Source organism: Lacerta agilis, chromosome 12 (assembly GCF_009819535.1).
Source record: "Lacerta agilis isolate rLacAgi1 chromosome 12, rLacAgi1.pri, whole genome shotgun sequence".
NCBI classification, from domain to species: Eukaryota; Metazoa; Chordata; class Lepidosauria; order Squamata; family Lacertidae; genus Lacerta; species Lacerta agilis.
This window is the reverse complement of record NC_046323.1, coordinates 24,441,391-24,467,268: the sequence shown is the minus strand read 5'-3', so window position 1 is coordinate 24,467,268 and position 25,878 is coordinate 24,441,391. Positions and strand designations below refer to the sequence as shown.

Below are 25,878 nucleotides of genomic sequence, written 5' to 3'. Positions count from 1 at the left end.
TTGGGTAGTCAGTGCAACACTATTCCAGGTCAGGGGACAGAGATAGGAAGTGAAGTCGCCATCTTCCATTTAAAATAATCCAACATCCATGCCAGGAGAGAGATCCACTCTGTCAGGATTTGAGAGATTGTTTGTAGTGGTTAGGAGGCACAGGTCAGTCAAAATCAGGGGTTTTTTTTGTTCCCATGTATCTTTTTCAGGATGATTGAGGAACATTTTTACAAATACTCTAAACTGTCACACTTTTAGGTTTCTTTTTATTTGACATCTTGTATGAACAAATTATGAAATATACCTCACAAATTGGAAATATTTACAGTTTCTTTACAGCAAGGCATTGTTCAGGTTTTGACTTATGGCATCCTTAAAGCATTCTGTCTTTCAAAACAAAGACATCCGTGTTGTTGCAGCATGCTCATAATTCATTCATTAGGCTCTGCATAGGAAAGGCGAGCCTTTCAAGTCTCATTTCCATTCCTGCCATTGTGCAATCCATTGTTTAAACGCTCTCCATTTTCACGCCTGTGGATTCTTGTGTTTTAGTTTTAATTTCAGAAAATCGTCATAAGGCGAGCCCGAGTAAAAGTCTGAAAAATTCATTTTAAAATATGATCACAGCCATCCAAAAAACCATTCAGACAAAAGAAGAAGAAGAAAACATTAAGGACGTTATCACTACTGTGTATCGTCAAAATATGCAGTAAAATATTTTCAAATAACGGGAGAGAAAATCAAGACGAATCTCTGCAAGGAGATGCCACTGTGCTGTTGTTGTTTTCAGCTGTGAACTTATTGCAAATAAAAAGCCGCCATGTTTCCAGTGCCTTCTCTCAAAAGTCGCTGCCATCTACATCTTTGCCTCTTAAAGAAAATCCTGAAAGTAGTTGTTCTTCTTGAAAACTGTAAACCGTTCAGTAGGCTCTTCCATTATAAATTAGGTGTGGGCCTCCATTACACATGTTATCTGTCATTTCCTGTAAGCATAAAATGGGGAGTTATGATTAGAGGCAATTTTTTTGTCAGCTTTGCATGTTGCTAATCAGCTAGTACAGATTTAAGCAACATAATGACTGAAGCTCACATCTGGCCCGTGCCAGATTTTCTTTCCTAGGATTTTTCCACCCAGAATGATCAGCCCATGGGTGCATTGCCACACAATGACAGTATGGAGCTGTCAGACAATCTGTTCAATGAGAGATTGGGTGACACTGAATATTAGGGGTCAGCATGGTGTAGCGGTTAGAGCAGGCTTCCTCAACCTCGGCCCTCCAGATGTTTTTGGCCTACAACTCCCATGATCCCTAGCTAGCAGGACCAGTGGTCAGGGATGCTGGGAATTGTAGTCTCAAAACATCTGGAGGGCCAAGGTTGAGGAAGCCTGGGTTAGAGTGTTGGACCATGACCTGGGAGACCAGGGTTCAAATCCCCACTTGGCCATGAAGGGCCTTAGGCTAGTTGCTCCCTCTCAGCCTAACCTACTCCACAGGGTTGTTGTTGGAGGAAAAAAGTGGCATAGAAAAGTAATAAATAAATGAACATTTAATGAGCAGTCATTCTGATTGAATCAGGTCCTACATGATCTGTTTGTGAGATTAGCAGACATTGTGTTAAGCAAGTTTCATCCCAACACTTGCGATTGCATTTCCTCATCCCTTTGCTTATTGGGAAAAAGTTCTGACCTTTCGGAAATCAGGCTTGTAGTGTGAGGGCTCCAAATCGGCTTGAATTGCACAGCCTGAATTTCCTGGGGTATGATTGAATCCCACCCAAAAGAGTGACAATCTGGAAGCTCCCTTAGTCATGGGAGTGGAAAAGCCTTGGTAGTTTGCAGCCCACAGGCCTGAGGCTGCTTTCCCGGCTCATCGTTTAGGGGAGCTTCATGCTGTGTAACGTGACATGATGTAATGAAAGGTGATTGAATGAGAGAGCTAGGGGGGGAAAACAACCCAGACATTCTTCAGCCACCCAAATAGAAGGATGCTACGTACAGAAGCATAGCAAAATCTTCTTCACCAACACCAACCTTACCCATTCCAGCACACAGGCAAAAAGTTAAAATGAAGACATCCCTGTACACCTGCATCTGATCTTGAAGCTTAGCTACCACTCCAAATAGCTATGAATTCAGAAGACATTACATGTCTGAATATCAGTTGCAAGAAAATACAGGGAGAAGAGTGCTGTTACCCTCAGGTTCTGCTTGCAGTCTTCCCATAAGCATCTGGTTGGCCACTGGATTCTGGACTAGACAGACTGCTGGCTGGATCCAGCAGGCTCTTATGTTCTTAAGCTTGATAGTCTGGTTGTCACCCATCCCTCTAGGTTTTATGACTTGTCTGGTATTTTCCTTGGGCCCCTGTGTTAAGCATCTGTCTCACTGGTGCTTTAACTTAGCTTTCACTTTCTTTTTGTGGTGGACCTCAAGCTCCAGTTCTCCTTAGGTCCTGATAGGTTTCTGTTTCATTTCACCTTGAGATGTGGACCTACTTCAGGGATGTGGCTCATCTAGTTGTTTTACTCAACCCTCATCATCCCTCACTATTGGCCATGGTGGCTGGGGCTGATGGGAGTTGGAGTCCAAGGGCATCTGGAAGGCCCTAGACTCCTCATCTCCTCACCCCTAGTCTACTGACTTCTTTTTCCTTCATTCCCAGTGCTGTTGGGATCTGCCTCCTGGTTATTTTCAACTCTCTTTACAGCAACAGGACATCTGCCCTTCCTTCACCCTAGACAGCAGATAGCATGTGAATGAAAAAGGTGTCTTTGACAAGTGGTAGCAGCAGAAATGGTTGCCCTATGCAGTTTTTTAAAAAAAATAAATCTGTCTTGTCCTGTTTTTATAATGCCCCATGGAAGAAATGGAACCTATGTTTGTATTATGGAAGAGATGACAATTGGATCACAATTTGATACCTTGGTCTCTGCTGGGATTTCCAGGAAGGGCACCAGATAATGTCGGTTGAGGTGAGGATGCGGTGATGTAGATACCTGTCTGCTGGGAAACAGAGTGAGATGAGTAAACTTAACATCCCTTCAGCCATTAAGCAGTCAATGGATGTCACCAATGAAAGCCAGTATCATCCAGTAAAACAAATATTGGAGGAGGGCTCAGGAGCTCCTCAGTCAACCAAGTCACTGTGTTTGCTAAGGTTTCCTCATTTACAAAAAGGAAATTATGGAGCTTGCTTACATGATCAGAGATAACTATGAGTACTATCACATTAAAATACAGGAGGAGGAGGAGGAGGAGGAGGAGGAGGAGGAGGAAAGTTCCTGATTATACCCGTTATAACTGGATTCTGCCTCAGATATAACTTTTCATAGTATAAACAAATTCAAACTTGTTGAAATAGTTGAAAGAGAAGAACGACTCAGGAAAGTTGTGAGGATGGATGGATAAAGGGCCGTTTTAGGCACTTCTCATGTGGGAAGTGCAACATCATGGGTTTGTATCCTTTGTGAGCTATTGGGGGGGATCTAAATTCTCAGTCCACTGGGCTTCCGGTTCCGGTCTGCCTTAATGGAGGCAGCACCCACGACAGCAGGAGATCGTTGCCAAAGAAAAAACAAGGATGTTTGAGGGTAATTATCCTTGCAATCCCTAGAAAAGACCCTGATGTTGGGAAAGATGGAGGGCACAAGGAGAAGGGGACGACAGAGGATGAGATGGTTGGACAGTGTTCTTGAAGCTACTAACATGAGTTTGGCCAAACTGCGAGAGGCAGTGAAGGATAGGCGTGCCTGGCGTACTCTGGTCCATGGGGTCACGAAGAGTCGGACACGACTGAACGACTGAACAACAACAATCCTTGCAAGTTCCCCCCAGGAACAGGGGGGAATGGGCTTCACTCGCAATTCGTCTCGGTACCTGGCTTTTGCCAGGATATTAGCGCCACCCAAGGCATGATGGAGAACAGAAACAACCGGGAAAAGATAGACATAATATTTTACAAAGACAGGAAGAAACATCACAGATAGAATAACTGCCACACACAGGAAGAACAAGGATATAGTTTGAATGCTTCACCTGTAGATTTATAAATCATTTAATGTGTCAATACAAATGGAAGTTGTTAATATAAGTTGTTGTATAACGGGTTGTTATTTTGACTGGAGTGTAATTGAAATTAATAAGACTTTGGAACACAGAAATAAAGTAAATCATCAAACCATCAATTCAAGCACGCGGGGGGCCACCTAAATTATATAATTTGGCATCTGAATGATTGGTATTAGTAATTGTATTATAATTTGGCATTGTTATAATGAGGCTATTATTGGATTATTGGAATTGAAAATAAAAAAATATTATCAAAAATAAATTCTCAGTTCATTCACCAAAAATGCTTACATAAAGTTAGCTATTTGAATTTTGCTCCTGAAAGTCATTAAGATCATTGATGGCCAATTTTTTAACGGAATTGTTTAACTCATGACACTGAGCTTACAACCGTGCAGTGCTTTGTTTTTTCAGGGGGTGCTCAAGGGTACACAGTACCAGCGCCTCTTTTTGTTGTTAAAAAGTGTGGCACTTACTGTAACAACTTCATGGTGAGTACCGGCACCTATTTTTCCAGAAAAAAAGCACTGCAACTGTGTCAATCTAAGTCAGGAAAGTGCAATGCAAAAAGTGTAAATTTTTCTTTTTTAAGGTGATTTGGCTGTCTGTGACAAGGGTATGTATTTTAAGTGCATACTGATTTGAAAAAGTATAAGTCAGTCCACTGGTACATTCAACAAAATGCTTATTTGGATGCCTATAATAAGGATCAATAAGTTAAGTGAAGAACATACTTCCAACTCTAACATCTTACTGTGCAGTTTTCTGTGTCATGTTTCCTGGAAGTACTGTAAGTGAATGAAGACTTCTGGGGGTGATTTCAAATCATCAATCAAGGACTCAGCTACATAACTCAAAAAAAGTGCTTTGAATGTGTTATAAACATGCAACGCCAGATAGCGCTGGAGAGAAGAAGGAAATCTTTGCGATTTTCCATAGTGTTTTCTTTCCTTTGTTTTAAAGATTAAATTTCTGACTTATTTATAGCATTTTCCCCCTGTGTGTAGATCCACCCCGAGACTGATTATGCATTCCTCTAAGAAGCTAAACTTGCTACAGAGATATTAAAAACCAAACCAAACATTGTAGCATTCTAGAATTTAGCATACCTTGAAGGTAACTCTGGTGTCGGGGGTACCACTGGGCAGCTGGGCAGGTCGGTTATTTCAATACCCCTCAATCTCTAATATAGATATAACAGTCATAAATGAGGCAGAGAAACAGGCAGCATGTCAGTATCAATATATAGAAAGTTGTACTTCCTGTACAGATGTACACAATCAGCAACTTCTGACAATATACTCTAGTGCTGGACTGTACTTCTTTAGAGTATAGGAGCAGGTGTCCAAGTACATTCTCTTGCTAATAACACCTTGTACATGCCCAGAAAGCCTGGCTCAAACCTCCCTGGTATGCAGGTTTCGTATGCTCTGGGAATATGTGGGGGAAATTCAGCCGTCTGATTCTTCCACCTGCAGTTTGAAGCAGTACAAACCAACAACACATCCATTGCACGGGGTTGCTGATTGTTCAGCTTGACCGCCTACATTGGGGTGGAGTTCGCCTGTGGCCTCCAGTGTTGTTGGGATCCGAGCTACCATCATTCCCAGCTACCAACGGTCAGAGGTGATGTAGGTTGTCACTCAAAAGAACGTCTGGAGGGCCATGGGTTTTCCATCACTGTCCCACATAGATTTAATCTTTGGACTCCCTCCATTTTACAAAGTACTAAGCAGGGGAAAACAATCAGGGCTGTTTCCCCCCAGCCAAAAGTCGCCAAAACTCAGTTCCTGCACCTCTCAGGTGGACGCCATTGCCATCATAAGAGAATGAGGGAGACGTTCATGGCGAGTTCCGGCACCTCTTTTTCTAGGAAAATATCACTGGAAATAATATTTCCATGCAGTGAGGTGTGTCTGTATATTCACATTAATTAAGCAGGTTATTTAGGGAGTGCTAGACTTAGCGGCTAAGCATTTGTCTATCTTATACAATGGAACAATGTAGATAATTGACGCATTTTGTTGAAATGGGTGCACTGCGTAGATACGGTATCCAAAAATAGCTTTCTATAACGGAACGAAGTGTGCACCAAATGGCAGTGTTTCATTTCCCAGTCCTTTGTAAAGCCGAAAATTGAATTCTTCCCCTTACTGCTGAATGAATATATTAGAACACAAGAAGAGCCTTTTGGGAAGAAACGCAACGGTTTGGGAAGACTGCCCAACTTACCTTCTCGCCCATTTCGTGGGAGTGATGCAGCGAGTGCTCTCTTTCTGAAAACATTCTTCTTTGCTCGTAGCTGGCTAGCCGGCAAGTCAGCCACGAGGACAGAGTGCAGCCACTAATGCCGATGCAGGCCAGGGACATGGAGGTGACATGCAGAGGATAGAGAGCTGAGGATTTCTTTGTCAGAGCCCGAAGGAACTGAAAATTTAATATTCCTCCAATTAGTCCACAGATACAGCAGGCTGAGAAAAGTATCATCTGGGAGGAGACAAGAAAGATCACGTTACCATGGACTTCTCTGCCAGAGAAGGCAATTGCGGTGCGGGGGGTGGGGGTGGGGGGTGGATGAAAAGCAGAGTGGCCGACTGACGGATATATAGCCACATCATGGCCCAAAACATTTAAATTAATGAATAAACCTCCCCTGGGCAGGTGATGAAGAAGTATTTTGCAAACAATACTGTATTGGCCCGAACATAAGCCGCACACAAATATAAGCCGCAGCTTTAAAATTGGAGGGGGGGGGGAGAAAAGGAAAGAAAAATACCTGAATATAAGTCGCTCCCTTCCTTGCTGCTCCTGGCTGCATACTGGGGGTGGGGGAGCCGCGTTGCATTGCTGGCGGCCTTTTCCCTTCCTCACTCTCGGGGGGGGGGGAGCCATGCTCCTGGTGCTGTTTGCCCTGCACCCCTAGCTGCATACCGTAAGGTCACGAATATAAGCTGCATGGTCAGAATTAGGTTGGAACATGTGGCTTATATTCGGGCCAATACATTGTATGCAATGGGGATTCTTCAACTGTGATGCCTGCATCACAAGGGATTATACACCAGACCCTCTGGGCCCATTCCAACCCTACAATTCCAAGAATCTAGAAGATAGATTTTCCGAAAACCAACCATAAATGATAAAAGACAGCCAAAAAGAATAAGAAAAACCTTCCTTGCCCAGGGACAGTATAAAATGATGTACAGCCCAGATTCAAAACATATATTTTAAAAGCCTGGGTGAATTAAATACAACAGCTGAGGTGCCACTACCGAAAAGGCCCTTTGCTTGATAGCCACCTGCTGCACTTCACGTGGTGGGGCACTCATAGCCATAGCAAGGCCTCTGGAGAAAATCAGCTAGGCACATGCGGGAGGAGGTGAGCTTTCATGGAAATACAGCTTTCGACCCCAGTTATACCAGGCATGTCGATGAACACATATATGAAAGGTGTAAGAAGTAGCTATGAGTTCTACAGAACTTCTGACACCTGTGTGTACATTTTCTCAGTATGTGTAACAGGGGTTGCCATTCTTTTGGGGCCTGTGGGCACATCTGCAAACCATAGAAACCATTGTGGGCACCACGTACGTCACAACCAGGCAGATTGGACAACCTCTCATATCGGCTACCACAGAATGCTTCTTTCAAGCTTATTTTCAACGGGGGTCCTAAAAGTGTACACCTCAGGTATCAAAAGCCAAACTAAAGAAGTGCCTAGGTAAGATTGTCCTTCTTTGTTTTGCATCAATGGGCTCTTTGCCATTATAAATCATAATATTAGATAACATCAGGGCATTTTTTTTCAGATGGAACTTGCCGGAACTCAATTCTGGCACCTCTCAGGTAGGTGCCATTGCCATTATAAGAGAACGAGGGAAGCGTTAATGGCAAGTTCTGGCACTTCTTTTTCTCGAAAAATAGCACTGGATAACCTCATTCTTGCCAGAGATCTGAACTGACAGCTTTCAATGAGCTTTCCCAGCTCCTCCTTCCATTCCTTCACCTAATTTTCCTCCTCTTACGCTCCTTCTCGTCCTCAGGGCTTCCCTCTCCTATGGGATTGGGCCAAGGGCAGCACAGAATTAAACTGAATTTTGCCGGTTGCTTGCCTCTGGCCCAGAGTAGGAAAGTACCTACCTTTCCCAGGGGCACTTCCTTTTGGAGATGGAGCATGGCGTCTTGCACCAGTAAATAATTCAAGGCACACGACAGTTTGCATTTCATCTATTGATACATAATACAAGTCATGCAAAAACTTACGACAAGTCCTGATTTTTTTTTGGCACACAGTATTCCACATGCTCCACAAAGCAGAAACTGTAACAACAAGAAGAACATATGTCATAACTGAAAGTCTAGAACAGCAGAATCAACTCTGCCGCGCTGTAAAACAATGAGAACCGTAGCAGAATATTCATTTTTTAAAGCTGTGGCTATATATCTAGATGATAGTATTACCCTTTCGAAAAACAGTTTTCAGCCAAACCGCTTTGTATTTAGGAACAACACAAACCAAATCCAAAATCCGCTGGGATGTGAGTTTGTATTCAGCAGATCTTGGAGCCACATCAAGATCCCATTGCAGCCATCTTAAAAGGGGAACTTCTGAGGAGTTGTGGGAAAGGGAAAGGGGAGTCTTACACTTATTCAAAACCCTGTTCGGCTCCATCGTGTCATCTAGGGCCCAATCCTCAACACTTAGGCCCACACTCACCTGGAGACTCAGCTAGCAACAGCCCCTTCCAGAGGCTCCCGGATGGAGCTTGGAATGGGTCAAACTATGCCAACCTGTTACACTGATATCCTATAGTTCCAGTTACAGGTGGGTAGCCGTCTTGGTCTGCCATAGTCAAAACAAAATAAAAAATTCTTTCCAGTAGCACCTTAGAGACCAACTAAGTTTGTTCTTGGTAAGAGCTTTCGTGTGCATGCACACACGAAAGCTCATACCAAGAACAAACTCAGTTGGTCTCTAAGGTGCTACTGGAAAGAATTTTTTATTTTGTTTTGATATCCTATAGTTAGGATTGCTCTGAAAGTCTGTTTCTAGGTCTGTTTCCAAGGTCAGCTACAGCCTGCCCTTCTGGCAGGTCATATCTATCCTTGAGTGCATGCAAAGTTATTCATATTTCCTATTAACCAGCTATTGAATGTTTCTCCTTTTGCAAAAATGTTTTACAGTCATCCTCTTACTTCTGGTCAAAATGGTAGGGCTATGGATTCTACTTTTCCGTCTCAGTTCAGTCTTAAGAAATGACAACCAGTGGCAATAATGGTCAAGAACACAATTATACTTAATGTGGAAAAGTCAGCCAAATGCTACGAGTCAAGCATCTTCATGCATAGAAAATATCAAACAGTGAATTTCAATAAATTAATCTGATGTATTTAGTGCAGAAACTGAAGCACAAAGTCTAAAACTGGGAATTTAGATTCCAGCACATTTTTCCTGGGAATAAGCATCATTGAACATACTTCAATGCACTTCAAGAATAGCTACATGAATCGCACTGAATGTCCAACTTGTTTCTTTTTTATAATACTTTATTTATTTATTTCAAAAAAGTATACAACATACTACAAATTCACTTAGACTATCCAATTTACACAAAAAGAAAGAGAAGAGAAGAGAAGAAGTCAAAGAAAAGAAAAAGAGAAAAAGAAAAAGAAAGAGAAAACAAGTCCAACTTGTTTCTTATATAGAAACCCAAATTTAACCCCTCCTCCAATTTACCACCATACAGTGCTTACACATGAAAACACTGTTTTACATTAACATTCAAATATTATTATTATTTTAAAATCTAGGGAAATTCCATCTCACCCTCCTGAAAAAGTTCAATTCTGTTTCAAATATCACCAGACCTAAATGCTGTCAGAGTGGTCTGTGGTTTGTAAATATTAATGATTGGAAAACCAAGATGAACCCAGTGTGATTGGTTGTACCTAAGCCCAACACTGTGTAAGATGTCACACATGCATGGATACTAGTGGGTGTCACCACATCTGAGTAGTTCTCTAGGCCCAGCAACCCACAATGCAGCAGTGGTACATGCAACATAGCAATTTACTTAGTGAAGTGAGGTTCACCACACTGGCTGTCTTGTTATGTCCCCCTCAAGCTTGGAAGCACTTCTACTGTCTGGTGGTAGATCACTTGATGGAATGCAATCATAGATTCATAGACACAACACAATTAGCTTTTCCGGTAGACATAGTCTAACCTCTGTGTAAACTTTGTGTAGCTTAATTGAGCTGAATTCTCAATAAATAGGATGCCTGGAGGATTCCTTAGGTGATCAGTAATTTGGAACCATCTGTACCCCAAACTAACTACCTTGTGACATAGGAAGAATCTCCACCTATAGCAGTGAGGTTACAGGCACGATAATACAGGAGAGCAGCAGCAAGACTCAGCCTGCCAATATCCTATAAAAAGGTCAGGGGTGTGCAGTGACTTAAAGTGCAGCATAGGCAGGAAAGACAAAAGTAGGTGAACCAGGGATGAAGAATCTGGGGCCCTCTAGATATTGTTGGACTACACCATCCCTGACTATTGACCATACAGGCTGCAACTGATGGGTGGAAAGTGGAGTCCAACATCTGGAGGACCACAGACTCCCCTAGTCACCCTTTTCTTCTCCAAACTTGGTTCTCACCTGCCAGCTTTCTTCCATGTTACTTTCAATTACAGAGCCCTACCAGGTGCAAAGGGGGATGTTCAGCTCTCTCCTGGTGCATTTTAAAGCTCTTTCTCCATTCATTCATTCATTCATTCATTCATCATTCATTCATTCATTCATTCTCTCTCCCTCTACTTCTTTCTTTGTTTCTCTCTCTCTCTCTCTCTCTCTCTCTCTCTCTCTCTCTCTCACACACACACACACACACACACACACACACAGTTAATTCATGCTTCCTCTTGTCCTGTCACTTTCCCCTTGGGGAAAATCGCTCTTTATTGCTCGATTGGAACAAACAGCAATTCAGGTTTTATCTGGATGGACATTTGCTCCAATTTGGAGCAAAAGAATGGGTTTTCCCCAGGGGGAAAGGAGCAGGGCTAGGGAGAAACCACTTGGACCCATGTGTAGAAATTGTGGGTCAAGTGGGAAATTGCTCTCGTTTTTTTTCTAGGACAGGACATGTAGAAGTGTGGATGAACCCTTATTTGATGGGGCTGACCTCACCCTGACACACATCATGTTTGGCCTGAAGCAATCACTTTTATCAAGTATGATTCTCATCCTCTGCCCAGATTGTTTTAACTTGTGTATTACTCCAGTCCACATCCTCAGTCTGCATAGAAAGCAGGTTAGCAAGACATAAGTCACAATCTGCATAAACTCTAATTACGAATAAACTGTCATTAGATATTACTGGAGGCAAAATAAATAAATAAACGGTTGCATAAAGTTACTTGGGGGGGGGGACATTCAGGCTGAAATGTGCATTAATCCAATAAGTTCCTGATGTAGTCTGGAAATGAATTGCCTTTGTTCTAATCCACTTGAGCTTCTTAAACCAAAACGAAAAGACTGTCATAAATCCCTTTACAGGCAATTTCTTTCCTAGCGACTAAAATAAATTCAGCCTGCAACCCGGGAAGTGCTTGGAAGATCTATTGAATGCTATGAATTGGCTTTCTGCAGATTCTTTGCTGGCAGAAAAAGAAATGGGTCTGGAGCAGAGAGGGGAGGAACTGAGGCAAGGGGCTGAGACCCGGGTCTCTCCTTTCATAAGCTGTGGAGGACACTCTCCGTAACTTAGGAAGCAGACCCTGAGACAGTAGTAGGCTGGTTGAAAGCTATAAAATTGAAGATCATTGCACATAAGCCAGAGGCGCTGTCAGCCAATGTTTTGGGGAATGCTATTGAGTCAATCTTTTGTTATGGGGCTGCACTGTCCCTTAAGAAAGAGGTGCAAAGCTTGGGGGAAGCATTTATATCAGGTTTGGGGAAGCTTGGGTCCCCCAGATGTTGTTCAACTGTGTATCATCCTTGGCTATGAACCATGCTTGCTGGGGCTGATGGGAGTTGCAGTTCAGCAACATCTGGAGGGCCAAAGCTTTCCTACAACTGGTTTAGATCCTGTGCTACTGCTGCTTGTAGTGCCTTCCATAATCTTTGACCAGCTTGTCAGCCATATCCCTTCTTGGAGAGATGATCTCTGGCCACAGTTAAAACATACCCTGGTTACGTCCAGGTTAGGTTGCTGCCAAGCACTGCTGTGGACCTTCCAGGCCCCAGGCCTGATTATGCCTATCAGGTCTTGGAGACTAGCCACCAATCCTAGAATCCTAGAATTGTAGAGTTGGAAGGGACCTGAGGATCATCTAGTCCAACCCCCTGCAAAGCAGGCTTCCCACATAGAGATCGAACCTGCATCCTTGATGTCAGCACCACGCTCTAACCAACTGAGTTAAGCTATTTTGTGAAGCAGCATGTGAAAACCAAATATATAAATGAATCAGGCAGGTGAATCAGGGCACCCATGAATGAAGATCATGGAAGTGTGGAAGGGGGGGGGATGTTCAGCCCTGCATCCCCACACCACCAATGATTCGCAAGATTCTGGCTGTGGGATTCAAGTATGTGAGGACAGGCAGAGGAAAAAGAAAATGTGTTATGAGGATCAAAGGAAGATGGTCTCCTTCAACCTTTTTGTAGTACTAGGAAGATTGCTTGCCCAATGCCAAAGCTGTTGCAGCAGCTCTTTTCTGGAATGTCCCCTTGCCTCTGCTCTTGGCTTCTGGCCACTTTGAAGCAGCAGCATTGGAAAGACAGAAAGCTTTAGAAACCCATCCCTCCTCCCATTCCCCTATAAGTAACTGAAGTCCCTGGGAAGAAAAATGCATAGCATCAGCCTCCGAGTGACTGGAATAAAAGACACGTCTAGTAAAAACTATGGTTTCTATCCAGAGGAAGGTAACATACCCTCCAACATTTCTCCAATGAAAATAGGGAGTAATAATACTAATACTAATTTAATTATTTATATCCCACCCATCTAACTGGGTTGCCCCAGCCACTCTGGGATGCTTCCAACATATACAATCAAACATTAAACTTTTTTAAAAATAAAAGGTTTTCCTATACAGGGCTGCCTTCAGGTGTCTTCTAAAGGTTGTATAGTTACTTATCTCCTTGGCTCAGGGATCTCATAACTCCAGCCGCTCCAACATTTCTCCAATGAAAAACAGGGGTGTCCTAAGGAAAAGGGGGGCATTCTGGAATCAAATCAGAAACTGGGATGGCTTCTGTCCCTGGAAAATAGGGGCGCTTGGAGGTTTCTGAGCTAATTGCTTCTATTGAAGTTCTATTGAAACCAGTGACTTAGGTCAGTTGTGACTAAGGTGCCCTTATTCACAGCTGCCGCTGCCTTTGCGCGGCTTTTCTCTGAAGCAATTCCATGCAGCTGGGGCTGTGACTGTACAGAATCCCAATCACCAGATGGGATTTTGTCACAAAAAGGGGGGGGGGCTACCACACATCTGTGTCTCTTGTCTGAAAAGCACCTAAAATACCATTGATTTCATTCAATGAAATTAGGTGCAGCTAGTTTCACTGTAAAGGAGCCTAACTGGGTTTACTGTAGGCAGACTGAGAGGTGACTAAACCAGAGAGAAGATTCAGAGAATGAATAATCATTGGATCAGTTTTGGCATTTGAATGCCACTCATTCGTCACTCGTTTCAGAAGTGAGTCATCAGGATTTTCTGTTTGAGTGATATAAATTCTTAACTGCCAATAGGTTAGCAGGTTTGCTTTGTGTGCTTGTTATTACATAAGGTTTCTTCCTTGATTGATATTCACATACACGAGTTAGACTTTGCTTGGATCTCCAGGTGGCATCCTCTGCTTCTGGGATATGAGAATAGGAAAGGTGGAAGACCAGGTTACCTGGAATGCATTGCTGGGAGGGGGAGGGGGTAACTCTAGGGATGTACATTGGGCCAATACAGTAAAAGGGTCCTGTGAACATAGCACTAGCCCTGTGAAAACATGGAGAAGGATGCAAAGTCGGCCCAAGACATTTTGGCACCTGAGCCAAACCACAAAATGGTACCCCCACCAGGGAAGAAGCGGTGAGTGAAGATCTCCACCAGGAACAAAAGGGGAATACATTGGGAACAAGGTGGGTGGGAATCAAGTCAACCTTACCCAACGGTTGATCAAAGACCATTGTAGTAGGGAAAGGGGCCTGCTCTGTATCATGCTGGCCAGGTGCAGAGCCCAGGAAACCATGGAGGGCAGCCCCTGCCATTTCCTCTCTATAGGTGGGAGGAGATGAACAGCACCTCCTATTCACCCAGAGGCCACTGTAGAGGCAGGATTGGTAGGTGGTGGCTGTCAAGGAAGCAGCAGATCCAGCCTCCAAGGAATGCACCACAGCCATCACTGTCAGTGTAGCAGTGGCAGGCAAAACATTCCTTGGAGGCACCTGTGGGTCTTGCCGCCTGAGGCTGTTGCAAGTCTGTAGGCTCTCGCCTCGCTTGTGCCCTTTGCTGCTGCTCTCCCTGGAGTCATATGTCCAGAGCTGGTGAATGTGAGAGTCTTCACCTTCCTCGTATGCACACAATATAGATTTCTGTCCTCAAGCTGCCACCACATAAAAAGAATGAAGCTGCCTGACGCCGGCCTTTACAGGATTGGAACCCAGGTCCTTAAGATCTAAGACAGGGGTGAGCAAACTTTTTCTGCAGGGGGCCGGTCTTCTGTCCCTCAGACCTTGTGGGGGGCTGGACTATATTTTTGGGTGGGAGATCCCCCCCCCTGATTCTCCCCTCCCTTCTCCACAGCTCTGGATGAGCTCTGGTGGTTGTTTTCCTGTGCCTTGTGAGTGGCAGGGGTGGCGGCAGCAGGGGTGGTGGGACGATGAGTGGCACAAAAGGGCTGGCTCCAGAGAGGGGCTGCTCTGCTTTAAATGGCGCTCAGCTAACCACGCCTGAACAAAGCCCAGCCCCCTTCCTCCTCTAGGCAGGGTGGAGCGAAGCCAGGAGGAGGGAGGGAGGAGGCGCCACCGCGGTGTGTATGTGGGAGATGGGGGGGGAATGGTGCAGCCCAAACGATCAGAATCCCCATGCCGATCCACGGGGCGATTCCCGGACCGTCCGTGGACCAGATCCAGAAGGCAATTGGGCCAGATTCGGCCCCCAGGCCTTAGTTTGCTGACCTATGATCTAAGAGAACAGATCCCAGGTTAACAGAGAAAGTTGGAAGACTGTTCAGCTTTTACCTTCTGGTACTCTTTCAGGCACTGTTTGGTAGGTCGTATAGTTTTGCAAGAGAACTAGACAAAGAGTGATTGGTCTTGCAGCAGCAGTTATTAATTTAGTGGAACCTAATAATTCATGAAAGCTATTGTACTTTAATGTTATTATAGGAAGCTGCTCAGAGAATGCTGTTATCAGATGATATAAAAATACCATTAACATCGTTCTCTTTCCCTCCCTGCCTCTCCCTCTAACTACCTTTCTCCCCATGTACATGTGCTGCAGAGCATCAGTTCACACAGCCACTAATACAGCAGTCCAAAACCCTTGGGGGGAGGGAGGTTGGATCCACCCACCCCTGTGAGAGCCCAACAGCCTCCTGCCAGCTCCTGCCTGAGGCATGAGACACCTTCCCCTTCTGCCAGCACAGGCAGGTGGGAGTGCCACTGGTGAGACCCCCCCCACTGGAAGTAGCCAGCCACAACATGGGCCATTCCAAGGATAGGGAAGGACAGAGCCACCCCAGGACCCATTGGATCCTGAGCCAACCCACTGCTGTTGGGTGATGGCTTCAGGCCCATTCTAAGCCTAGTCACCATATCTTCTCCAGGCAAACTACCTGCCCACCTTCTGCTCTGACCACCAGTTAGGATTTCCCCTCTAGCGCAAGACCAGATGTTTCCACCACTTCCTTGCAATGGGCTCATATGAGGCCTTTGTTCATGGGTCTAGCTCAGTTTCTCAGTTTTCTCTTCTTAAATTCACTTTCCCACATTTCTGCAACAATTTGAGATTAAAAAAAAAAAATCCTCCCGAAAATTCGCCAGCATTTTAGTACAGATTTCTCTTAATAAACACCTCTGTGTGCCGTTTTGACCAATGCACACACTTTTGCAAACAATTTATCCTAAGACAATGCACGTTATGTGCCATTTTCGCAAATGTATCTGTTTTTATGCACCATCTCCCCTAACATACGCAATGTTGTAAACACCGCTTGGCTGGGGAACTGCCCTGCAAAATCAGAGAAGAGAACATTGCAAAAGATCACTGGGTTTCAGTTCTCAGGCAGTTTCAGAACACGTGCATTTGAAAGCTTCATCTTCAAATGCAAACCAGATTAATTTTCTCCCGCATCTCTGGTTCGGATTGTAGTTGGTGCACTGAAGCGAAAGCAGATAAGAGTAGTGGTGAGCACAGCTGCAGTATGAATGGGTAGATGGCTGCGGGGGGGGGGGCGGCAGCTTTGACATCCATGCCATGAATGTGCTGTACAGCAAGCTGGGGGGGGGGATGAGGTGTCCATGTGCTGAGCAGCAATTTGAAAGAGATGAGCTTATTTTGTTTCTTACTACTTGGATAATATTGTGTACTTTTTTAATATGTTAAATTTAAATCAATTTTCTTTACTTTGAACCAGGGTTGTGGGGACTCAGTTCCAGTGCCTTTTTTTTTAAGATGCCAAGAAGTGCAGTAGTGGTAAATTGTGAGGCCATGTCAGGCTGGTGTAGTGGTTATTGTGCTAGACTAGGGCCAGCGGGACCAGGGTTCAAATCCCTACTCTTTTTTTGATATATAAGAATTTTTATTTTCCAACAAAAGAAAAACAGAAACATAAAAACACTACAAACAATAAAACACTACAAACAACAATAAAAATACACAAATACAAGTATAATAATAAACATCAAATATCCTTAACATCTTTTGGGTGACTTCCTCACATTCTCACCTTCTGCGTTCACTGAATATCATCTTTAGTAATTTCTTAACATTGAGCAATCCTCTTATCTAATTAATCATTATCTATTTTAAATCTATTTTCTTTGACACATCCAGGGTTCAAATCCCTACTCAGCCATGAAGCTCACCAGTTTACCACTCTCAGCGTAGCCTACCTCACAGAGCTGTTGTGCAGATAAAATGGGGAGGAAGAGAACCATTTATGGCACCTTGAGTTCCTTGGAGAAAAGGTGGGCATATATATAATAAATACAAGGAATAAGTTCAGGTGCTTTTCATGACAGCCCCAATAGCTATGCTTCTTCTGAGATTAATTCTCAGAAAATGATTAATTCTGAAAATGATATTTTTTTTACCAGTGCAGACACTACAGCTGCAATATCGAACTAAATTCTCTCTCTCTCTCTCTCTCTCTCTCTCTCTCTCTCTCTCTCTCTCACACACACACACACACACATTTGCTTATTATCCAGCCTGATGGACAGTTCTGACTCAAATGCTTGCTAGCTATTTTGCAACATTTTGGTTACCATAACAAAGCGACTTTGGAGTTTCCCAAAAAAATAAAGTGGCATATTCATGCTAATATGACCCATCTCTATGTCTGCTTCTCCTACTTAGTGAGTTTCTCCCTCTGAGAATAGCTTCTTTAACAACTGGTACAACAGTTGTGACCTTCCCTGGACTGGGAGAGCTTGATCACACTAATCCTGTAACCGGTCGCTTCAAGACTGTGTTAGTGCAATGCAGTCTAGTATATAGAGCTCCCTTTGAGTTTGGCCCAGAAACTGCAATCAGTGCAGAATACTGCAGCATGATTGCTGACGGGAATGAGACCCTGTCAGCATATTACACCCCTGCCCAGAGATCTGCACAGCTGCGGATTTGTTACCGAGCCAAATTCAAGGTGCTATTGGTATTATGGCATACAAACTATTATACAGTATGGTCATATCTAAAGCTCTCAACAGCTTGGGACCAGTTTACTTGAAGGATAGCCTTACTCCATGTGTGCCCACTTGATTACTTCGATCTGTGGAAATGGCACTTTTACAAGTATCACATGATGTAAGTTTCACATCTACAAGGAATTGATCCCTCACTGTGGCAGCACCTACTCTCTGGAAGTCCCTGTCCATTAATGTTAGGTAGGAGCCTTCACTGTATTATGTTCAGCACCTGTTACAAAAAACCAAACAAAACCTAACCAGACGTGTATTTTTAATATTTGCTTATTTATTAAAGTTACATTCTGCCCGTCCTCCCAAAGGAGCCCAGGGCACCACATCATTTTGTTATGTGGTTTTTACAGTAAACCCACAACTTATGTGCATTTAGCTTGTGCAAACTGAGCTTTACACACATGGGGAATTTTTATTTTTTTAAAAAGAGGGGGTGGAAAGGGGACAGCTTTCGGGGGGAAATGACTTTGGCAATCCTGCCCACCACTGAACCCAATGCATTTTGATTATACACAATTTTGGTTTTAGTCGTGATTTAGTATGAACATAATCCCACATAGGCTGTAAGTTTACTGCATTATGTATAATTTCTTTTAAAACTTCTGATTTTATTTTTGTTTGGATACCCTGCTTTTAACATTTGATTTGATCGGAATTGTTCAATGAACCTTTTATATTGTTTTATGTAAACCACTTAGAGGTTTTTTTGTTGTTGATGATGAAGCAGGATATTAAATCTCATTAACTGATTGATTAATGAAATGGTTGGCATGAAGAGGATTGACCAATCATACACACACACACACAAACACACAGCAAATGACATCAGCATCCTTGCTGTGTGATAAATGGTGGTGCTTCCTCCCTGGCCTGCTCAACGCCATGGTGTCAGGGCTCAGCCCAGAATCAGAGGAAGTGAAGGAGAGAGCAAGTGAGTGGGTGGGTGGGTGGGTGTCTCTCTTGTTAATGAACAAAGTGACTTCCAAGCACCACAGGGAACCACTGCCAGTAGCCCTCTCAAACATCTGAAATGAGAAGAAAGGCCTGTCTAGATCCTAGGCAGTTTTTAGCCTGGGCACTTCTTGCTTGAGAAATCAAAACACTGAATCGATATGGCACTTTTGAAGCTAGTAGCTAGCACATGCACTACCACTGATGTGACTTACATAATTCAGGATTATTATTTTTTTAAAGCAGGTTTATTCTTCCTTTTTGGTGGATGCATGCTTGCATGCCTTCCTCTGTGTGTAGAGGTGATTTGTATGCATGCTGTCACTCTCTTCGCAGTGTATGCCTGTGTGCTCAACACGCTCGTGCAATTGGTTCTGCCGTTTCTATGGAGAACCAGCTCATTCCATGTGAGTAGTAGATTTTTTAAAAAGCCAAAATCTAGCAGCATTTCTGTTCACCTCAAAGGACTAATTACACCTCACGTTGTATGACTATGACAAGTAATACAAGTGGAAAGGCATCCAGCATACAATGGCTGGATTCAAAGAGTTTTTGTATTTCTTATTCACTTTTATAACTGAGAGGACAGGCATCTATATCACAAGCAAGATAAGGGTCTCCACACAGATGAGATTAACTGAGTGATTGATTTTAGGTTGTTGCCATATAACTAGACTCTTCTTCCAATATCTGTTGCCTTAACTGAAACTGGTTTCTTATAGAGTGAGAGCCATGCAGAATTTCAACTCCAGAAAAATTAGGTGGACAGAAGCAGAAGATCCATAATATATTTTGCTACATATTTTAATGTATTTCTTTTCCTTTCATTTCTTGGATATATTAAGCTTTCTGCTCTTGAGCTTGGAAAACTCATTGGCTCTCACATTTGTAATTAGTGCAACCATTCTGTTCTGAGGTCCCTTATTGGAGTAGAGCTCTATATTTTGACAGTCCACACAAATTCCTTTTAATCAGACATGGACAGAGCAATCCTACACATGTTTGTTTAGAAGTACCGGTAAGTCCCAGTGTGGTCAATGGAGCTTGCTCCCATATGTTTGCATAGGATGACTTTCCGCTTGTTTCCAAAATACTTTGGGTTCAGAAGTCCCAGGTTCACTTAAAAGACAGCTGGTAGAAGAGCTGACAAGATATTCACCCAAGTCCTTAGCATCAAGACCATATTGAACTAGATTTAGTATGAGACAGCATCATATCTTTCTAAGTGTGGGCTACTCTCATCCAAGCAAAACCACGAATTTTTAGCATCTTTGGACCATCCTTGATACCAAGGATCTTCCATGTCTAATATTCCTATCATGAATACAGAGATGAGCACTAGACAGCCTCTAAGTGGACCTTTGGCCCTCCAGATGTTGTTGGTCTGCCGTTCCCATCACCCATCACCATTGAGCATTCTGGTTGAGGCTGATGGGGCTTGGGAGTCTAACAATATCTGGAGAGTCACAGGTCCCCCCCAGTCCTGCTCTTAGCTATATGGTATGACTGAAGTGGCTCCCATTAAATATCAAATAATATCTGGTTTTCTTTCTTTTAAAATAATGTTTTTCATGGTTGCAGCCTGACAGTCTTTGGATTATGTACCAAAGTAAGCAAAACCCTACAATTCTTATATGGCTTTTCTGCCCCAAGATTTCTAAATCAATTTAATGATTCCAACGTTTTTTAGTGTTCTTGCTACACCCACATGTCTTGGGTATTCAGGAAGTGTAATAGGCTTTGTCTACCACATCCTTTGATATTACTTGTAAGTAAGATATAGCCAATTTCTGCAAGAATATGCCCAATACCTCAAAGTCTGCATCTCTCAGTATATTTCCAACTGGCCTTCAGTTATGAACAAGTTTCCACTCATACACGACCCTTATCATTATGCAGCCAATTAGCACTGACTATATGAGCAGTTGCATTGATCTTGGTGGGTCTGCTACTGACCATGAACCTTTTTTTTTTTAATCCATGAAGGCAGTTAGCAATAAAACTACAGTATCTTGTGCATCAGAACTCATGACCTCAATTTCAATAATGGGCTTGCTTATGCAAAAAATACTGCTGTGGACTGGAGTCCACACACTGCAAATATGGCTATACTGCATACCATTGTTGTCAATATAAATTGGTTTACAGCAATGAGAAGGTATAAACGCCAACGTTATGGAATCCCAAAGTTATGGAACACCCTCCCTAAGGAAGTCTGCCTGGTCCCATTTCTGCTCACCTTGTGAAAATATATTTATTACAGTTGGCTTTTGAGATGCTTTTTAATTGTATCTTAATTACAGGTTAACAATGTTGGGATGATCTTTTTAAACCTTTACTAGCGGTGATGGTGCATTCAACTGCTATTCTCTGCTTTACAAATGTTTAGCCACTTTGAGTGTTCTTTTAAAATAGAAAAGGTGGCTAAAGGTGGCTGGCAGTAAACAAATAAAAGCAAATATATCATTTGGCAGCTTAATAGGATATTGTGGTTGGTGAGACAATATGTGTAACAGATATGTGCATGATTTCAATCTACACAAAGCAGGATATTCTGAGTTAGGGTTTCCATAGTAACCTTCCCTTTAGCCACTTATGTGTGAAACTGGGCTCCCATCTAGTTGCAGCTATTTGGAGGCAGAAGTGGGTCAAAGGCCTTTAATTAAATTTCCGTGTTATGTTATTTTTAGGAAGGGTGCATAAAAATCAGCTTTCCTCTAATGGGTGTGCTCTTCAGAAGTTTGAAGCAATTCATCCCACCCTACCTGACTTATTCTCCCTCTGATACCTGAAATTATTGCAATTAAAACAAAACCATTCGGTTTCAAGCCTAATTCTGCAGTTACAAGCATGCTTACTTGGACATGAATCTCAATGAATTCAATATGGCCTTCTTCAGAGCAAATATGTCTAAGATGAGATTGTTAATGCAACCATAGAGCACATTTACAGAACAGACACAGTGGTCTCAGAAAGCTTGCTGTGCCATTGATAGGGTTACAACCTGGCCAGTATCATGTGGGGAAGCTGAGTGTATGAATAAGCTCTCTCAGAAGCCATTGAGTAGGGTACATCTAACTGCATCAAACAGCTCATACCCCTTGCAGTTCTTGAAAAGGCAGAGATCTCACCCTTGTGGGAAAACAATGACAGTTTAGCAAGAGTAAGCTTGAAACCAAATACTTGAGGATACAGTCACAAAACCATACAGCATGGTACATTTTTAAGTTAGGCATCCACCCAGAACCCAGGCTTGTGGAAATGTCCCATGCACCCTGTATGTTGTGTACTTGCTATGTGTGTACTATCCACATGGAACAAGGTAGCTGCAAATTAATAGGGTTGGGTGACTCCATCATGAGTTTTAACCATGTTCTAGATCAGGCTGTTCATATATGATATTCATAAGGTGTACTCATATGGGTACGCACAGAGGCAACTAGCAAGGAGGTCCAGAAATAGATTAAAAATATGCAAGATCCTTACCCAATAAAACTTTGTCATAGTAGAACATTTCCAGGCTCACACTGAGGCAGGAAACCCACTAGGCTAATATGAATCTGCACCTAATTACTTAATTGTCTATACTTATAAAATTATCAGTGTCAGTATTTTTATCCACAGCTGTTTCTTGAGCTGAGCACTCCCATTCAAAAGTTTAATGATCACTCCTAGTCTGACAAAAGCCACAGGGTTGAATCCAACCCAAGTTAGTTGGAACTTAAGTCCCATTGATTTCATTGGGATCTAAGGGCAAGTAATTTGGGTTGGATCCAACCTGCTCTTCAGAAAGCTAGACCTCCCCACAAACATGCCCACTATTATACTTGGGCCACCTGAAAGTCTGAAATTGTGATTCCTAGCTCTTACCACAATCTATAGCTGCTTCTTCTGTGGCTCAGCAGCTTAATTAATGTGCTGCTGTTACTTTCCAAGGTACATGTACTAACATGTAGGTAAATGTACTAACTAGACATTTCAGCACAGGAATGTGCAGCTATTTAGTCTAAAATCAGAGGAAATGGTGCATTTTCAAAACACCTTGTGCATTGTTTCTTTCATTTGACCAATATATGTCTATATGATTCTAATATATTTCTACTTTGTTTCTCTTTAAGTTTTAAAGTAATAATAATAATAATAATAAACAACTTTTATTTATATCCCGCCCTCCCCGGCCGAAGTTGGGCTCAGGGCAGCGCAGCTAACAGCAAATATATAACATTAGTATAAAATCAAACAATAATTAAATATTGTTATTCATAATTATTCAGTTAAAATTATGAATCCTAATACAGGTCACATTTGCTTTGCTTTCTAATGATTTAAATAGAACCAGTGAGGAAATGTACCTTGTATGCTATGCTTTTTATATCAATGCAGGTTGAAATCCTTGGTCAGCATACCCCACAGTAACCTAACTAATTTCAGCTGAAAACTCCACTGCTACTCCATGATGGCTGCATGGGTTATTATTACCATGCATCACAATGTTAGTCATGCTGGGCATAACACTGAAAGTTACAAATACTTAAGTCCTATCCCACTCAGTTGGATTTAATAATGTAACTGAGATTTAAAATTCAATTCATCTGAATGGGAATTAAACCTACTTAGTTTTGTTTGGGTTGCACAAAATTCCATTTAAATTAATAGGACTGATTTCCAAAGATTATGTTTAGGAGAAGGGTACCTAAAGCTGAGCTCTGAAGCACATTGGATGCCAGTTTCATGAATTGCAATAGAAAACAGTACAATATACTTTCATTCAACAAATAGTTACAATGGATGTAATAGGAGGAAGAAGAAGAGGAAGAAGAAGCCACCCTCTATTGAAGCTGAGGTGCCAGTATTTGATTTACTGATATCTTAAGTGGTGGTGGTGGTAGGGGATTTCAACCAAACAACATATGATGTCAAAATGAATTGTGAATATGCCTGAATGTTGACTGACTTTGTCCACATTGTCAGTTCCTAGTAAAATCCTGACTTAAAGATGCAGTTGCTCTATCCTGATCACAATAAAATGATGTAATGCTGCAAGAATATGCTTCCTTTTCATTCTTTCAGAAATATGCAGTCTAAGGCATGTCCTTGGCATCATTTGGAAATACCTTTTCTCTTTTTGGACTACCACCTGGTCCTTTGCACAATGGTGCAACTAGATAATTTTAGACATAAACATCTGGTGGGGGGGGGGGTTACTGGCTTAAGATGGCAATGTGCATTACTTCATTTACTTCCAAAGTGTTAAGCTATCCCTGTTCCATTTGGGAGTCTTCTGCTTATCCTGCTGCATGGGGTCCTGGACTTCTGCCCACCCATCCCCCTTATTACCAAGTCAGACCATTGGTCCATCTAGCTCAGTATTATCTGCTCTGACCTGGGGCTTCAGGTAGGAGTTTTCCCAGCCCTACCTAGAGACACTTGGGAGCTGCATGCATGATGGACGCTCTGCCACTGAGCTATGATCCTTCCTCCATGGCTTTGCTTACCAAGTCAGACCACTGGTCCATCTAGCTCAGTATTATCTGCTCTGACCTGGGGCTTCAGGTAGGAGTTTTCCAAGCCCTGCCTAGAGACAATTGGGAGCTGCATGCATGATAGACGCTCTGCCACTGAGCTATGATCCTTCCTCCATGGCTTTGCATGGAGCAGGGCAACTGGAAGAGTTTTACACCCCATTGTAGATTTTTCCATGACCAAAGGCATGGCCCAGTGTTCCGCAGGTATAAATCTGATGAAAGCTGCGGTGGGGTGTGAGATTTTATGCTAGAGGGTTCAAATAAAGTTCAGGTTATGTTGTCCTAAAATAGGTTGGGAAGGAGGGGAGGGAAGAAAGGAAGCAGTCTATAACACATGGATCATGCAGATATCAAGAGTGCACTGAGCATGCAAGCTAGAGAAAGGGCCGTATGGAAAATTAGCACCCGCTGAGCACAACATCATCACCATCAAGAGTTAAAGAGAGAGTGAAATGGCTAACGTACACACACCCCGCTCCATACCGGAGAAGAGTCTCCCAGCTGAGGCGCACGCTCGGAAAGAGCCAGGCTGAAGCTGACCGCCCCCACGGCCACGCTGGAGACCCCCAGCCCTATCTCCAGCACGGAGAGCACCAGGAGGCCTCCGATGATCTGACTGCTGGTGCACATCCTCGCTCGGTCATCGTTCCTACCAAATCAGCTCCGAAAGCGACGCATTCGCCTTCTCCAAGGGGAAGGGAAGAGGGAGGAGAAGGACTCTCCCCTCCGCGGCAAACTTTTGCCCTCTTCTTCAGCAGCAGCGGGCAGGCATAAAGCCACAGCGGTGAAGGCCGGGTGGCTTCTCTGTCCAAGCCGGGCCGGAGATCCTAAATCTGGGTGCGCCTCCAGCTGATGGATCGGGGAGGTGGATTTCTCGCGCTGCTAGGTGATGGGCGTCGAGGAAGCCTGGAGCGGATAAAGCGCCGCTGCCGCCACGCAGAGCCTGAAGGAAGCTTCAGCGGGGAGCTGTCCGAGGTGCTGATGCCTCCTTCCCCGAACCTCCCAGACGCGCTCTCTCCAGACGCTTCCTGATCACACGACTCTCCTAAGCGGTGGCATCGATCTTGTTCTCCTTTGGGGTGCCTGTCTCTGCCTTTCTCTCTATTTCTGCGGACGCTGTATAATAAGAGTCTGGATATCCTTGAGGCTGGCGAAGGCAGATTAAATTCAGCACCACGCTCCTCTCTCGCGCTCAGCTGGTGTCTTCTCCAGAAAAGAGAGAGGGGGAAAAGCGACCTTGTCTGAACGCCTCCTTCGCTCTCATTGGAATGACCTCGCTAAGAGTTAGCTGGAGGGAGGAGACGCTGAAGGGGGAAGCCCAGCCCTAGCAAGAATTATGCATGAGCCTGGACGCGGCAAGTTCACAGCAGCCCCGACACAAAACGCTCACGCCCAGTGCTTTGAACCAACCCCAGCGGTGAC

At 43.4% G+C, this 25,878-nt stretch overlaps 1 protein-coding gene across 6 annotated transcripts; it reads right to left on the bottom strand.

The window, feature by feature from the left end:
- Positions 1–237: 237 nt before the first annotated feature.
- On the bottom strand, positions 238–25,253 carry TMEM196 (transmembrane protein 196). Of its 6 annotated transcripts, none has more exons than XM_033166034.1 (6): positions 24,922–25,253; positions 8,321–8,377; positions 6,293–6,547; positions 5,170–5,243; positions 2,914–2,995; positions 238–974 (listed from the first exon to the last, which is right to left on the bottom strand). In XM_033166034.1, the coding sequence occupies exons 1-6, from the start codon at positions 25,084–25,086 to the stop codon at positions 912–914; spliced, it is 696 nt and encodes a 231-aa protein (XP_033021925.1). In that variant the 5' UTR covers positions 25,087–25,253; the 3' UTR covers positions 238–911. The 6 variants fall into 6 exon arrangements, with proteins under 6 accessions (XP_033021925.1, XP_033021926.1, XP_033021927.1 ...); XM_033166035.1 differs by having other exon boundaries at positions 2,914–2,992; XM_033166036.1 differs by having other exon boundaries at positions 24,928–25,253.
- Between the last annotated feature and the right edge of the window lie 625 nt (positions 25,254–25,878).